This window comes from Corylus avellana, chromosome ca3 (assembly GCF_901000735.1).
Source record: "Corylus avellana chromosome ca3, CavTom2PMs-1.0".
Classification (NCBI taxonomy): domain Eukaryota; kingdom Viridiplantae; phylum Streptophyta; class Magnoliopsida; order Fagales; family Betulaceae; genus Corylus; species Corylus avellana.
In genome coordinates, this window is record NC_081543.1 from 10314644 (window position 1) to 10332019 (window position 17376).

Here is a 17376-nt window from a genome sequence, read left to right on the forward strand (position 1 = left end):
AACAATTTCAAACCAATTGGAGCAAGGATGTTACAAACTCCCACTCCACGTGCTCCACAACTTGATTGGTCAAGAGCCGACAGGGCACTGAAGACTTCGCTCATCATGAGTCAACCAGCATTAAGTCCCACGCTACTATTGAGATAATAACGAAAAAAGATCTTCTCTATTTCAAATTAAATAGAGAGTATTCAGTTGATACATTTAAGTTAGCAATATTATCCTTATTTTTTTAGGGGCAAATTTTTTGGACAAGTTTGTCCTCCTACTAAATGTATTAAATGGATACTCTTCATTTCATTTGAAATGGAGAAGATTCATTTCCGATAATAACTCAATGTAGGACCCAAATGCCTGACCATGGACTAGCTCATTTCCAAGATGGTCCTAGGCCAAAACTTTCAAATTTCCTTTGCCCAATTTTTACGCAAAAGGGCATTAGGGGGTTCTGTTGGGCCTATCAGTCTTGCCCTATAGCAGCTCGAATACCCTGCCTATTCAGTATAGGGCCCAAGCTTGAAACCCCTTTAATATAAAATATTCACTAAAATAGCCAACTACATGAAAATAATTAGATGGCTCTTAGCCTGCCACGTTGGTAAGAATTTGGAAGCATATTTGGCAAGCCCCTCATTTTATAAACCGACACTCTCTCCAAAAACAACTCGTACAAACTACAAAGGTATTCTCTCACTCTAAAACTCTCCATTTGGTTTCTCTCTTTAAAGTAAAAGACTAATTTAACCATCCGAGTGTCCACGATCTTCTCACAAACTCTAATGACTATTTTCTCTATTATGCATAAGCTCGATCATTAATTCGGCTGTTTGAAAAATTGTTCTTACACAAACTAAACACTAAAAAACTAAGTTAAAAAATAAAACTGTTTGGTTTTCATGTTTTATTCACTTCAAATAAGAAATATATAAATTTACCATTAAATACGTGAAATGCATGTAGATCTCATATAATTAATAGTAAATTTTTATAATAAAAAAATAACAAAAAAATGAATTTGTATTACTTTCAGAAGAAGAAAAAAAAAAAAAAAACTCACTCACAAAAGCACTCAGGGCATAGCGGTGCACGTGGCAAGACTGGGTAGGAAAGGAAAAACCAAAGCCGATTAGCGCAGAGACAGATCATGGAAGACGAGGAAAGTGGGTCCCACCGCGACACACAAAAAGCATTCCGTGACTTCCGACTTCGTTCCAGTCAGCGGATTAGTCTGATCGGAGGCGAGCCCCAGAGAGAGAGAGAAGAAGAAGAAGAAGATGACGAGGGGAAAACAGAAAATCGAAGCGCAGAAACGAAATGCGGAGAAGAATCAGAAGTCAAAGGGGTCTCAGCTCGAGGCCAGAGCTGTTGCCCTCAAAGTCAGTTGCCCAATCTGTAAGGTATCCTCTCAATTTCTTTTTCTTTTCCTCGTGCATTCTCAAACCCACTTCTAATTCCCTTTCTTTTTCTAATTTCTCTTTTAATCATATAATTTAGTGTTCTTCGAGTTGGCAGATCTGGCTTAAAATCTTATGGAGATTATCATTGTTAATCAATTACTATGCTATGTTTGTTATGTTGGGACTTTCATGATGAATTTGGTAGATTGATTGAGATGGGGTTGTCTTCCAAAGTAAATAGGTCGTTTATTGTTTTCATTCACGGATGGAAAATTACTTTAGGATCATAAATAGTCATCACAAAAGGGAAAGTAAAGTAATCAACTTGGCGGCAGCTATGACCTTGCTTGTTGATTAAGAAAATGACCTCTGGAAGGTAGGATTAATAGACAATCGTGGGTCATTAGCGCAGCCTATCTTTTGTTTGACATGCAGATTTTGTATAATAGACATATGTTTGTGTTTTTTGTTTTCTGCCGCATATGGAGATTGAAATTGGCACTTGGGGTTATTGTGCTTTTTCTTTAGGGAAAGTTGTTTAATATGGTATTAATAAAGCCATGCATCTTTCTTGTTCATCAAAGCGTGCTTATTGGTGATTCCTGTAGCATAATTGGGTAAAAAAGTAGCTTTGTCCGGCTAGCTGCGATGCTAAGCATTGTAGCTCAACAATGCATAAATAAACTAATAAAAAAATTAATCTTATTCCCTCTCTTATTTAAAGATTGTGAAAGTGGATAGCTAAAATAGAGAATGTGATGTAGTGCTTTGGAAAAGTGGATAGCTAAAATAACTTATCAAAAAAAGTGGATAGCTAAAATAGAAAAAGATGATTCGTTAGCAAAAATTTGTTGAGCCGGATATGAATACTCTCATAAAATTTAAGGAAATTAAACGAGTGCACTTGTTTCACATTTCACTAATTTCATCAATGCTTAAGACCTAATCTTCGGGGAATCCTCCTCCGAATCTGAAGAAGATGTCACTCCATCATGTTACAAAAGTCCTAAACAATAGGTTTTATCAGATAATGATTCATCAAAAAGGTAATGAAGGATATGCATTTGCTCTTTCTGACACCGGAAAATGATTCATCGAAATCAGAACAAAGCAGGTAGACCAAAAAAGCTTACATAATTCAGGGAATCAAAACTCAGAATAAGCTCTTTTGACCAATTGACATGTTTTGTTGCCAGAGGAGGATATCTTAGAAAGCATTCTGTTCTATGAATGGACTTCCGGCCACAAAATGAAACACTTGTAATCTGCCAAAGTAATCCTTACCATGGAATCTAAGAGCATGTGAGGTAGAGAGAGACCTTCCTTATGTTCTCTTGTTTCACCTCTCTTTCCCATCAATTCTTTTCAAGGAAGCTAGCTCAAGACCCTCTAGCTAATCAAGACAACTGGCTAGCGAAGTATGCTTTCCTTCCTTCAGTTCAAGATTTTTGTGAAGTTTAAACTCAACAAGAAAATTACATCTAGTTCATGCAAACAAGTTAAGCAACTTTGATTTTGTAGTCCTTGCTTTCTATGAATTGCTTTTTTCTTCTTTTTATGTTTTAAGGGGTCGGATGCATCGGTATGTCCTCTAAAAACGTGTGATAATTGGGTTTTTTAGTGGCATCTTTGTGAGGGCATCTGTAATTGTTTGTTTTAGTATTAACTTTTTTAAGTGGTTGGAAATGCCCACCTGTCCACGAATATGCTTACATATTGGGAAGTTGAGTAGTGCACATAGGGAGTTGGTGGTTTATAAAGACACTCATAGATGCTAAGTTCTACGTAACTTACTTATTAGGTGAAACTGAGCTTTATAATTTATATAGGGAGGCTCCAAATTGACTAGTCCTTTTGGGGTGATGGCACAGATGTAGTTAACACTTTTCCCTGGGTTGTTACAGATGAAGTGTTCTGGGATGTGGAAATTGAAAGCAAATAGAAACTAAGATCTGATTTTTTATTTTACCTGCACCTTTATCATGACTTTCTTTGAAAGAAAAAATGGAACACTAAAAAGAGACCCCGTGATCTTCTTCAAATTCAGTTATCCTTGGCAAGATTTGCTTCCAAGAGATAGATTTGTGGTAATCCTCACCACCCTCACAAAATCAGGCTTGCAATATTTCCACCTAGGACTACACTATAATCGTCGACATATGGTGTTGATCTTGGCTATTGTTGCCCCTCCTTAGGCATGAAGAGAAGAAGGGGGTAAGGGGGAGGGTGGGAAATGTCAATGGTGTCACTAAAATCATTGTCTCACAGTAAATGGTTGTTGGAATTGCAGGTGGTGTTGCTTGATCAGAGAAATATGACTTCTCTGTTTTAGCTGAAAACTTTTCTTTTTCTTTTTCTTTTTTTCTTTTGGTTGAATGGTTAAAAGGTTTAAATGATGTTAAGGATAGTATTGCCATTTGTTATTGTTAAATTATCACTTATCCTAAAAGTTTAACCTGGTAGGAAAAGGCGAATTTAACCATTTAATTAACAGTCTAACACTCACATTCACTTCGGAATTTGAATTTTGTACCTTTGTCTAATATCATATTAATTAAATAGAAAATCACAGTGAATGTCTCTGTCCCTCACAAGGCATATTACTATTTATAAGATCAATTATACCATTCTACAATAGGATACCTCATAGGAACAGCTATAATAAGATTGCCTTATTGGGACATCTCATACATCTAGAATAGGGACACCTGTTCCTTTCCTACAGATAAAGCCCTAGGAGTTCTTTTCTGTTAAGCTGTCATCTCATTACCCCATACGCAAGTTATGATGCCAAAATCATTCAATGGTTTGTTTGAATAGGTCTTTGGATATTAACTCTATTAACAGAAATCATCTTTTGCAGCATGGTTTGCCTATTGTCAAGTGCTTAAAATTTTGGAGCACACTAAGAGTCATGTATATTCTTGGGTGTCTGTCAAAAGAAAGTATGTGTGCCATGTTGTGTTACACATCTATTGTCTTGTAGTTGCAAGAATTTCTACGTGTCTTACATTTAGATGCTTTAAAGTTTAACATAGAGTGCTAAGCGTACAGCTAGACTGGAGTTTCCCTGCATATGTTTTCATTAAAACGACATCAGAATATAATTAAGCATAACCATGTGCCTGTTCTCCCTCATGCTTGTGGTTGTACCATTATGTTAACATATTTTTACAAACTTTTACTAGTGATGTGCACATGTACTTGGAGTTGTTTGTACTGTTATGGCGAGCTACACTTTTGCCGTGGATCATGTTTTCAGGTTCAACTAGCAAATCAGAACCAACTTGGTGATCACTATTCCTCCAAACATCCAAAGGAACAGCCTCCGACAGACTCAAGTTGATTTTATCTCTTGTTGGTAAAAAAAAGAAGTGCAAAACTGAGGGAAAAAAAAAAGGATATTCACCAAGTATGCTTCTAGAACTTGTGTGTTATATGCCCGATGAATCTGGTTAGCTCCTCATCTGTTTTAGCGAACAACTATATATATATTTTTTTTATAGTCAAATGAATTTGTTTTTTGGAGATTATGTTGTATCTACACCATAGAATATGTTGTGCTTGCCACACTTGCATTGTGACATGCGGTTTCATTTGTGGATCCCATTTCTTTCCTGAATCTTGCAATAACAATGGAAGTATTATTGGTACTATGCTTGTCTGAGATGTTTTCAGCTGAGGTGGTTGTCCCCATGACCAGCTCAGTTTGATGATCGATTGCATGCTGTGGAGGAAAGTTTCGTAGCAGTTCAAAGAGCATTAAACTTCCTCCAAAAGGTCCGCAACCTAAACTGGATTCTCTTCTTGCCAATCAAGATTCTTTGCAATGCTGCAAAGAAAGTCTCTTCACCTTTCCTAAGCTCATGCTCCACTTGCATGGCTAAAAGGATTCCCCTTCCTTGACTGGGTTTTGCCTTGCCACTCACGGCATGTACCCACGTAAAATTCCTGTTCCAGGACAACGTCAAAGTCATCCAAAGGTATTGCCTACAATGCCTAGAAGTTAACCTTTCGTTTCTACGCGTTTAGGATACAATGTGTCAAGCAGAATCAGGATTTTGGTTTAGGGGGACAAGATTAAAAGACAGTTGAGTAAAAATTGATTAAAAAATATTAAAGAATATATCTAACAAAATAAATGAACAATTCAACAAAATTTAATTATTATTTCAAACATATGATTCGAATCGAGAGGAAGCATCTATGAATCTTGTTGACCAAGATGATAACAGGGATATTGGACCTCATAATGTGAGGGGTTGCCTAATTCACCCGTCTTTCCTCCAAACTCATCATTAGGGTGATGCTTGTAACTTGTATTTTTTTATTTTTTTATTTTTTCATGCTTAGCATTAAATTATTCTATTGTCTCCGACAAGTTTTCATATTTTGAAATCTTTGTGTGAGTTTTTCATTGTTGATAATCTTGAATACATCATTCTCAATATATGTAACAATATATGTAACTTGTAACCAAACAATGTTGCGTAAACAATTTTAATGATATTTATTGCTAAAAAAGATTTTTCAGTAGTAGCAGTTGCAAATGACAATGTCAATAATGAATAATGGATACACAATATCATTACCATCTTCTCAGCAAATTGTCTAATTCCTTTTTGAGTGTTGCAAAATCTTCACTAGAACACATGTCAAGGATGAATGTTTCGAGCCGACCATCCTTGAATTGCTAAAAATTCATTCGGATAAAATGAACAAGTCATATTAATTTCTCATTGTTAAAAGCAGCAAATGAGTTATTTGAACTCAAGCAAGCAACACAAAGCAATAATTCAGAATTCATTTCATTAAAACAATTGTTAAGTTCTTGCAACTACATATCTATATTAATATAATCCACACAGTAATTATGTGAATTTTTCATGCATTGAGTTTCTCGTCATAACTGTGGTTGGCGTACATCATCCATAATGGTAATAATAATATTGTTTTTGGCATAAAATATAACTTCAAATAAAAAATTCCAGAGTCCACCCACCATCTCTCATAGCACTACTTTAAAAGTTCAACCAACTCATTGCATTCATGATATGATCATTTCATTGTAATGCTTGCGACAGTCAATTGAAAGCAAATTGAAAAGTCCATAACAAACTAATTAGTGCATTTGCTTTGTTTAAAATATAAATCATTTTCTACAATACCTTCAATCACGAAAACATGTAAATAAGCCTATCAAGTGCACCATAATGAAAACTCCAACACGTATCTCAGATCTCTTTCAAAAAAAATTTCCCTATTCAAATCGGGAAAATGAGACATCCAAGTGCCGGTACAAATTTCATTATTTTGTCGTGTTTTTACAACTTCAACAATTCATTTTAAACTAAGCATGACATTTGCATGGGACTCCAACAACATTAGAACACAATTATCAATGCTAAAAAAGTAGCAATTTGATATGATTTTTAGCAACAATTAATGTTAATTGAAGCTGATGTGGACAACAATTCATAAAATAAAACACCAATCTCTAACCAAACAAAAAACAAATAAATAACTAAATACAACCAACGTACTTATCATACTCACTTGTTTTCTCCAAAGAAGGAAATAAGCCCACGAAGAGAAAAATAAAAATAAAAAATGAAAGCCAAAGTCTCCTGAAGCAATACCTTCCCCAGGTAAGAGCTGCAGACCATGGATATAAAACTTCCCCTCTTAATTACCATGAAAGAATATCCAAAAGCTGTCTATTGATGTCAAATTAGCAAACAAAGGGCCTTTGTATACCTATACAAATCACAACTATCCATGTCTATCCTGTTTATATAGATCTTCTTTCTTCATTCACTCTAGTATGTATTTCTTCACAAGCTGCCAGGTAAACCAAAACATTTGGAAGCAATGAGGAGATCAATGAGAGAGACAAGCTCAACCTCAGAGGTTCTTTTCATGGATAAGTTTGTTCAAGAGGGTAGTCAACAGGGCATCCCTCCTCTCTGCCCGGGTCTCGTCTCTCATCCTCCTCTGTTCTTCCCTCTCCCTCCAAATCTGCTCCGACATTAGCCTATCCCTCTCAAGCTTCACCATTGTCTCTCGCCATTCCTGCTCGAATAACAGCCGCTCTTGCACACGCCTCTCCATTATCTCCCTCCACTGCATCTCCATCCTATGTTGCTGCTGGAAAAAATCCTTCAGCAATTCCCGAGTACTGCCGCTAGTACTAAAGCTAACAGTCCCTGTATTGGTTGCTGCTTTTAAAGACTTGTCCATTGTGAGTCCTTCAACCTTCCTTCTTCGTGGATTGCTTCTAGCAGGCCTCTCCGCCTCGCTATCATCTTCATCCTCGTCATCGCCATCTGAGAATTCATCCGAGGATCGATCTCCAGTCAATCTCTTGACCCTTTTCTTTGACTGGGAAGAACCTGCCTCAGATTCAGCAAGTAATCTCTGCATGTGCTTTTCTCTTTCAGTAAATACTGCATGGAGCTCCTCAAAAAATGGGCATTGCCGCCCATTCTCCGGATCAGCTGTTTCCTTCCCCTGTACAAGCAAATACAAGATTATCGTAATATGAAAAGAGCAACCAATTACCACTGCATGTCATCCGTATAAAATAATTTTGCCCTCATTCTTTTCTGGGACCTAACCAAATAGTTGTGAAAACAAAAACGAGTTGATTATGTTATGGGCTACTCTACTATGGCAGTGCACAAGTATCCTAGGTTCCTAAAAATGAATAATATTATTTAATAGACTGTTATACAACTCCTATATAACTAATGAATAATGTTATTTAATAGATTCGTAGCAGTAAAAGTCACAAATACTTTCTTTTAAAAACCAAGGTGGTGTATTAACAATTTAACAGCATTCCTCACTTGAAAAGTCTTCAAGTAAGAGTTTTCACAAATAAAAGGACACAGGCAAATCCAACTACCGTAGCATGCTCAATTTACTCTTAGAAGATCAATCTTAATTAAAAAGGAAAAAATAAAAAATAAATAAGGGTGGACTGATAACATTTCTGTCAGAGTAATGATCCATGTCACTCTTGGGTCTCCATTGTGTCCACCTAAAATTGATATGATTTGATCAAAATCCAATAATAATCTATCACAAATTCAATGGTAATTTTAAAAACGTCTATCACTGCTTTTCCTCTTTTACAAATAAAATGAGAGAAATTTCCCACAATCTCAATCTCAATTGTAAGAATTCTTACAATCTATCCTGTAAAAAGCTGCTATTAATAAAACATGTAAGCTATCTAAAAAACAACTATTTCTCATGCTAAGACCAACATGTCGCTTTTTGAGTGGCTGAATTTTATGAACCAGATAATAAAAAATTTATGTTCCAAATCAAAACTGTGCCTTTAGGACAATCCACTTGGATTAAAATTTAAAGAAAAAAGGGTTATATATATATATATATATATAGAGAGAGAGAGAGAGAGAGAGAGAGGTGAACACGGAAATAAATACTTATCCCAATTTGGTGAAAACCAAACCAATCAGCACACATTAATGTTCACAGGAATTCCTTTTCAGAAATAAAAATAAAAAATTCAGAATTCGCAAATTAAATTCGTAATTCCCAATAGAGCCACGTGTAAGAGAGAGAGAGAGAGAGAGAGCAACCTTGTAGCGGTTGAGGAGGTTCTTCCACTTGCATTTGCACTGCTCCGGTGTCCTCTTGTACCCTCTCTCCCCCATCCTGGCGCTCACCAGCTCCCAAAGCGTGGTCGTTTTGCTCCTCTTGCTACTTTTGGACGCGTTACCGGCGGTGATCCTGTCCCTCTCCATCTCCGCCTCCGCACGGATCGCGATGAACTCCCTCGTCTCCTGCTCGCCCCACTGCGCTTGCGCCTGCATCGCCGCCTGTGATTTGGGACTCAGCACCGCCGCTGCCCTCATCACGCCCATTCCGCCCAACACTTCACCATCTCCTCCGCCACCGAACATCATCCCTATACTGCTACACGCCGTCGTCTGCTTCTATCGCTTTCTTTTCCGTTTCTTCGCTTTCTCAGCGCTCCGTTTCTATACGTTTCTGTTTTTCTCTGTCCTCTCCAGTCTTCTTTCTCTTTAACCAAGAAATGTCTTTGTTAATTGCCAACGGGTTTTCACGGATTTACAATAATGCCACTTTTGCTTTTTTTTTTTTTTTTTTTTTAATTGGTAAATTTCTTCTCATTCCATAAAATATTCAGAGTATAAAACTCTTAAAAACATAGACAAAAACTATGTAATTACAAAGTCGTAGATATATCAAAAATTCTAACAATCAAATCATATCTATGACTTTTGCTCTCACCCATGTACAAACTTCATTTATGGCATAGATCTACTCTTAGCAGACTAGACCTAAAGTATGGGTAGATCATATCTCTAAGACAAAAGTTTTTATTTAACCAGTTATGAGAGATAAGCCCTCACACCGAAAATTATTCATCCTCAATTCGAAAGTCAGAACAAAAAAAAAAAATAACCCCACAAATAGCAGCGACAGGCTTACACAAAAGCGTGTGAGATTTAAGCAATCCACGCTCCGACGCGTTCAAAACACAACCATCGCGTGTTGACCAGAGAAAAACGTCTATTGTCTACATAACTCGTTGGCGTTGAGAAAGAAGGTGTAAAAACACGTATAGGACTTGGACCACTGGCGAAAATGTATATTTGATTAGAAAAAAGCCGATCTAAGAACCTTGTAGAAATTGACAAAGCCAAAAGATTAGGGAGGAAAACGAACGCCGAGGTGGAGTAGACAACCAAAGTGGTGGAGAAGGCTGGGCGCTGCTGCTAGAGTCTAAACATAATCTAAAACAAAAACAAACAAACAAACAAAAAAAAGGGAGAAAGAAGGAAGGACGGAAGAAACCATCCTTAGATCACTTGTGGTTTTAAAATGTTCTTAATGCTTATTTGTGGTATGAAAAATAATATATTATTCTTTATTATCAAATTTGGTAAAAGAAAACTTGATTATCATATCAAATAAAATTATGATATGTCATTCACAACCAAAAAAGAGTATATATATAAAAAAAAGAAAGAGAGGTACGAGGGTGAAACAAAGATTTCCTTAAAATTAGATTGAAGGAACTTCTTTCAATCTAATTTATAAACATGTCATATAATTATTTTGGATGTAAAAACTAAAAAGCATACGCATTGTACTTTCTTTTTCTTCATTATGGCTTAAAAATTAGAAAGTAAAGCAGCTTTTTTTTTTTTAATTACAATATTTTACTAAAGAGTGAAGTATGAAAATAAATACTACTACTATCTTCTAATATTGACAAGTGGTAGCTTCATTGATTATGAATTTACAAGAACGAGATTTAAAAGCCCTAGAAAGGTCATAGAAGCCGAAGCAGAAAGCAGTATTTCTAACCAAAAAAAAAAAAAAAACCTATTGCATTGAAAAATATTCAAATTCCAATTATGCTCGGAACAAATTATATTAACGATGACAAAGTTGGAAGAGATAATAATTTTTATTTTTTTTAAATCAATTTTGTCTTTTTTATTTAAATATATAAAATCAACACATGATATTTTTTCGATGAAATTGGAGAAAATTTATCTAATACTGTTTTTTTTTTTATAAAAAAAAAAAAAAAATAATCCGTCTAGAGTCGGCTGAAATAAGAGGACCTAACCACACATGGGCTGGGCTGGGCCGCAGGGGCGAGCGGAAGCGGACCCTTTTTGTGTTGGGGCGAGCCAGAGCCAACCCCTTTTTTGTGTTGGGCCGAGGCTCGATCTTTCCCACCGAGCCCAGACAAGCCTTGGCAACTTTCCCAGGCTCCTATAAATACTTTTCCCTTCATCACTCTCTCTCTCTCTTAGGGTTTGCTGGGTTCGACGCAATAACAACACAGCAGCTCGATCTCCCGTCTCCATGAAACCGAATTCTGTGCAGTAATCTCTCTTCCATTCACCCCTCTCTCCGTCTCTTCCTTCTGTGCTGCAAGATTTGAAGTAGGTTTCGATTCACATATATAATGATCAAAATATATCTGGCGTGCGTCAGCTCCGTCGTTGTGTGTCTGAATCTCCGCGTCTTCGGTCCTGGTTTGAATCCTTGCATGGCCAATTACTCCCTCTCCGCCTCTCGCTAATTCTGCCCTTTCTTTTTCGTTCCCCAAAAGCATGTAAAAAAAATTCGCGGTCTTCTTGAGTGCGTGCATAGATCTTATCGAGCTATCAATCTAAGGGTTTCTTGGCCTTTGCTCGTCTACGCTTTTGCCTGAACATACATCCATATTTTTATAATTTATATATTGGGTTTCTGAGAAAGAGGTGTTTTGGTAATTCTCTGTGAGAAGTATGCCCCAGGAGCAGGCGGTTTCGATTCGTCGAAGCTTGTCGAGAAGGCGGTCTTTGAGGTCTGGGGTCGATAGGGATGATAGGGGATGGACTCTGCTCCATATTGGTGCCCGCAAAGGTGATCTCAAGGAGGTAAGCTTTATTATACCTTTTGTTATTCATTATTTTCTTGATGGGTTTTGTGTCTTTTCTTTTTTATTGATTAAGTAACTTGTTTTGAACATAATCTAGGACTTGATATTGTGGAAACTCTAATGTTTGAGGATAATCATGCAATATCTTTAGCTACAAGGGTTTTGAATTTTTAGGTCTATACTTTTGTTATTCATTATTTGCAGTTGCCTCATTTCCTCGTGTGCAATCAAGTTTTGAATATTACATTCAATGTTGACCTTTTTGTTAATCCCTTTGTTGTTTTGAGTAAGGAACTTGTGATTATGATTTTCACTTTTAAAATGTATTGGAGGCCCTAAGAAGAAAGAATATTATAAAAAGAAGCATTGATGAATATGAATGCTTTGTGAACAATCCACACTTATGTTTCGACTTATCAACAACAACAACAAAAGACTCTTTTATTTGATATGTTCTGATGATCTGTATACCATACGGTGTGATGTATTTTGGAAGTCTCCTTGAAATAAGGAAATATATTTTCCATATTGCTAAGAATATGATGATTTTAGTGAGAGACAGTGGTATTAGAAAAAGTAGGTATCAACGTGTCAGGCCAATGAGGTCTGGATCAAAGTGCACTTTGTCCCTCTAAGAACAGGGTGGAGGGCCAGGTTGTGGGGTAGCGGTGACTTACAAATAAAAAAATATCATTACTTCGGTTTTCTCTTGAATATGTGTTTAATGTTAGAAGCTTCAATTTAAGTTAATACATTATTCCCAAGATTGTAGCTGCTACAATACTTTTTGGAAATGTGAGAGGAAGATTGTGAATGTCTTACTAAAATGCTAGATTGACATTGGGCATAGTCAGTGGTAGTTAAGATTGATGAGTGGAAGACATTTTTGTGTTCTGTATATGGAGGAGATAGGGACTGGGAAGGGTGTTGCTGAAATGGATTGAGCCAAAGACTGTTGTTTATCACCTTCTTTCAGATCCACTAAACCCCACCGTTGTTCTCTGTCAAAGTGCAGCGGCTGTCCTCACTAAATTCAACCTTTTGGTGACATGGCATAGCTGACTTAGACTCACTAAATTGATGGGGCACTGATTTGGAAAAGTATGCTGATTTGGCAAGGCTTCATGGATATATATACATATTGTACAAGTGGCTAATGGTTTATTGACGGCAGTGGATGGAAAGAGTAATTTTACAGTCATAAAGCCCAAAGACCAATTTTATTACGTTTAAAAACAAAAGAAGTAATTTGATAAACAAGAAAACCATAGGGACTAATTTTGGATTTAATCCAAACTAGAAATGTGAAGACAATCATAGGCAACTGTCCAGTGGTAAAGGTTTTTTAAAAAGACCACCTTTATTTCCACCGTTCTCGCACAATCTTCAAAATTATGATCATTCTCTCCAGATACACAACATTAATCAAGATATCTTCAACACTACTACACTTTGAAAAGTTCCACCCTGCACTCTCCATTGAGGCATGACCCACTTTAACCCATAAGTAAAGGCCAAAAATAGAACTCCACAAGGCATTAGTTGTCTCGCAATGGAGTAGGAGATGATCTACAAAATCCTTACTCTTCTTGCACATGCATTATCAATCTACCCCTATGAGACTTTGTTTCCTTAAGTTATCTATAGTGAGTATCTTCCCTAAGGCGGCTGATCAAGCGAAGAACACAACTCCCAGGGGACCTTGAGATTGAAAGAGGCGTAGGACTGGTCGTGCGAGCTTGAAAGCACAGATCCTGATGCCACTTTGGACTCTCTAGGAGAGGAGGAAGCTCTGTCAGAGTTTATTGATCTGGTGGGTGGCGATGTTAGGGAGGTGGAAACAGCATCTTCAGGTCTGAAACGGATGGGCTATTATGTACTCATATCTGGAAGGAGAGATGATAGACTGGTTAAAGAGAGAAAAGAGAGAAGGTAGTTGCCAAACTGGTGGGTGGGGGCAATGGATGGGCAATCCGCAATTAGGGGGGGGCACGGGTCGGTTCGGGGCGGATTTCTGCAGTTTTCCTACCCGAACCCGCACCCTGCGGGTTGGAAAATTTCAACCCGAGTGTCTGGCACAAGGAACAAAATCCGCGCGGGTCGGGGTAGATCGGGGCGGGGTAGATCGGGGCGGGTTGTGCGGGTTGTGCGGGTTTCTTTCTTCTTCTCTTTCTTCTCCTCCATTTTCATTTCTTCTGCAGATTTATCATCTATTTTCCTTCTAAACAAACAACCCAACAATCAGAAGTTGCTAAACCCCGAGATCTCTTGGATCCCCATTCATGAAAGAGTTCTAGAGAAGAAAAAAACCTGGATCGGCGGAGGTTGAGCGGCGGCGCAGATGAGAGAAGAGTCGTACGAGGGAGAGGAAGAGAGACGAGAGAGAGGGAGAGAGGCGAGACAGCAGAGAGAGAGAGAGGCGAGACTGAGAGGAAGAGAGGAGAAGGGGGAAAAAAAAAAAAGTGGAAAGGGGGAGGCGGCTGGAGAAAGGTAGGGTTTTTATTTTTTAAGTTTATTTGATTAATGCGGGGCGGGTCGGGGCGGGTCGGGTATCCGGGGGAAAATTTTGTTATAACCCGTAACCCGCCCCGCCCCGCCCGGGTTTGGGAAAAAACCACCCGTACCCGCGAAAAATGACTTAAAATCCGGCTTTTTCGGGGCGGATCGGGGCGGGGCGGATCGGTTTTGCGGGTTGGGCGGGTTTTTGCCCACCCCTATCCGCAATAGTGTTGTCAGATTTAGAATTGGTGGGCAGTGGTGTACCCTGATTTGGAATGAAACAGAAAGGAAGAGAGATACTGGTTTTAGAGAAAGAGAGGAGAAAGAGTGGTTACTGTGCAGTTAACATCCACTGTTTATTTGACCTTCAAATAATACCTTTTCAAACCATAATGAATCTACAAAACCTGAATTCTTCTATTGTTCCAAACCCTATTACAAGTTTTTTAACCCAAAAGTTCAGGTACATAATCAACTACGGCAGATTTTGAAACCTGCCTGGAATTGCTTATTTGATGGGTTCTAGGGTAAGTGGTTATAGAGGAAGGGCTTTGGGATCTACAGGTTAATTATTGTTTGGGAAAGATGAGATATAATGGTGAAGAGCGGCTGCTTTTGAAGAGAACAAGTTTCATGAATTTTCTGTTAGCAATTAGTCTTATGGTTTATTTAATTGTTATTTGGTGGCTGAAAGCTGCATAAAACTATGAGGATTTAAAGTTTAATATAAAAGGTTTGGTTAAGGTTGTCAAGGGGTGAGAAGAAGGGCTGAAACTTGAATCTGTGTGAGCGTTGTGAGCAGTGCGTGTGAACAAAGGGGGAAGGTGAGGAAAATAGGAGGAGAGGGAGAATCGAATGAGGACGTGTTTTCAATACCTAGGTACTGAAAAGTAGTTCTTCAAGCATGGTCTGCTTTAGGTACATGAAAGCTAGAAGTTATAACAAATTTAAACACTTGTGGACTCCGTACATTAAGTCTGATGATATTCACTAAAGGAAGAGGCATTTCAACTCTTAAGGCAATTTCAAGTGGAAATGATGCAATAAACAGTCAAATGGGGACACCCCATACAAAATACAAAGGAGTAAAGTGGAAAGACCCCCATTCTTTAATTTGATAAATTATGTGCCGGTACCAAGTAAATAAATAAACACACTATATATCAAGAGCTACAAGAGAGTGAAGAATTGATGATCTTCCAAGCAGGAGTGATTTAGTCTGAGTCAAGCATGCAAGTGAAAGGTGGATGTCCCTGGGCGGTTCTTGGTTCTTGAGCTGGGGATTATGTGCAGTTGAAAGAGCTAGTAAGAAGCAAGATGAATTGATTCCCCTTTCGATACTCGATTATGTAATCAAGGCTAGAGTGCTTTGACATAGAGAGGTGCAATAGACAGATGTGCCCAGAAATAATAGTCACCAGGGTCTGCCAGTTAACCATCATCTCATGGAATGTGATTCAAGGGCGTCCTGGCCTTCTAGAAATCTTGTTTCCAAGTGCTCTATGTGGCTGCAATGCAATGCGAACCATGGACATTAAGGGTTCTTTGAAAGAAATGCATTTCTTAAGCCTTTTAATAATTGCATAGATATGTGGATTTATTTTGCAAGGAGAGTAGTTCCTGTTTTTCTGCAGTTAGTTCATGATATGAATCTTTCTATTGTTATACATCTGCTAATAATGGGTAGTTGCTATGCTATTGACTTTGAAATTTACTCTGGCTAAAGATAAGTTTGTTTTAATGTTATTCAAAACAGGTGAAGCGACTTCTTGATGAAGGAATGGATGTGAATGTGTCTGGTCGGGGCCCTAAATCAAAAGGAGTGACCCCACTCCACCTTGCTGCTGAGGGTGGTCACCTTGAAGTTATGGATGAACTGCTAGAGCGTGGTGCTAATATTGATGCTAAAACAATGGGTGCTTGTGGCTGTAAGTATATTTAACCTTATGTATGAAGCCCCCCTGCGTACTCCTGTTTTTTCTTCCCTATGATTTGAACACATGCTGATATCTATTTCGATTATCATTTTTGTCAACCCTAGGGACACCACTTCACCGTGCAGCTAAAGAAAGAAGGAAGGAAGCAGTGAAATTCCTGATAGAGAATGGTGCATTCTTGGCAGATGACATCGATGACAACAGATTTAATCCACCACTCCATTACTGCCCTGGTCTTGAGTGGGCTTATGATGAAATGAAGCGTTATAAGCAAGATAACTTATCAGCTGGTGATGCCTCCTCCTCCTCCTACAGCTCAGAAAGCTGAAAATCCCCCTCGTTGCCATGGCCTTGCAGTTTGGTTCGCTTGGTATTTGTAATTTGTTGCATATTATATTAAACGTAAACGTGGACGTGCATCACGCAATCATCTTCTATTGGTTTGTTTTGTTTGTATTGCATTATGTTAAACATGGACCATGTACTAACTACGTTCTGTGTTGTGTGTTTTTGGATGTTATAATGACTCAATGTGTAGTGTTTTTCAAAGTAGTTTTATATTAGTTATATAGGAGAAACACATAAATAGATAATAATAATAATAATAATAATAAAGATGTGAAAACTAAAAATTTGCAAACCATCATAAGCAATTACTTACTGAGGTAGCCGTTTAGTCAAAAATTTATTTGGGCAAGTGGTACTATTAGATATCTCATATTAGATGACATTAGAAATGATCCTTTTACATCCAAAGCATTTGTTCCTTTATCCATCAATCAGCAAAAATATGAAAATTAAAGTGAAAGCACCACATAAAATCAAAACTTGGTAAACCATCTTCATTGTACATGAGACGTAGTTTACTCGATGGAAGTTTTTCTGAAACATCCAAAATCAGTAGCAACCAGAGGGATTAATCAAATTTAGGAGAGAAAAATCACTCATTATTGTTATTATATTAATGAAATAATGAAATGTATTATTTTCTATTTGTTTAAAATTTTGAATTATTTGATAATTTAATATGATATTAAAGCAAAAATCTTCGACATGACAGTGACGCGTGACAAGCATATAACCCTTACGAAGTCCCATGGAA

At 37.5% G+C, this 17376-nt stretch overlaps 3 protein-coding genes across 5 annotated transcripts; 2 read left to right on the forward strand and 1 right to left on the reverse strand.

The window, feature by feature from the left end:
* Positions 1–1070: 1070 nt before the first annotated feature.
* On the forward strand, positions 1071–4930 carry LOC132176668 (uncharacterized). Of its 3 annotated transcripts, none has more exons than XR_009439563.1 (2): positions 1071–1397; positions 4660–4930. XR_009439563.1 is itself a non-coding variant. In XM_059588936.1 (2 exons), exons 1-2 carry the CDS (start codon positions 1145–1147, stop codon positions 4689–4691), a joined length of 354 nt encoding a protein of 117 aa, XP_059444919.1. In that variant the 5' UTR covers positions 1086–1144; the 3' UTR covers positions 4692–4930. The 3 variants fall into 3 exon arrangements, 2 of the variants coding, with proteins under 2 accessions (XP_059444919.1, XP_059444920.1); XM_059588936.1 differs by having other exon boundaries at positions 1086–1392; positions 4586–4930; XM_059588937.1 differs by having other exon boundaries at positions 1087–1392.
* Positions 4931–6895: 1965 nt separating this feature from the next.
* LOC132175383 (trihelix transcription factor GT-3b-like) lies at positions 6896–9415 on the reverse strand. The gene is made up of 2 exons (XM_059587323.1): positions 9008–9415; positions 6896–7907 (listed from the first exon to the last, which is right to left on the reverse strand). The coding sequence occupies exons 1-2, from the start codon at positions 9332–9334 to the stop codon at positions 7302–7304; spliced, it is 933 nt and encodes a 310-aa protein (XP_059443306.1). The 5' UTR covers positions 9335–9415; the 3' UTR covers positions 6896–7301.
* Positions 9416–11210: 1795 nt separating this feature from the next.
* On the forward strand, positions 11211–16789 carry LOC132174971 (phytochrome-interacting ankyrin-repeat protein 2-like). Its single transcript, XM_059586750.1, has 3 exons — positions 11211–11836; positions 16094–16265; positions 16379–16789. Exons 1-3 carry the CDS (start codon positions 11705–11707, stop codon positions 16600–16602), a joined length of 528 nt encoding a protein of 175 aa, XP_059442733.1. The 5' UTR covers positions 11211–11704; the 3' UTR covers positions 16603–16789.
* Positions 16790–17376: the final 587 nt, after the last annotated feature.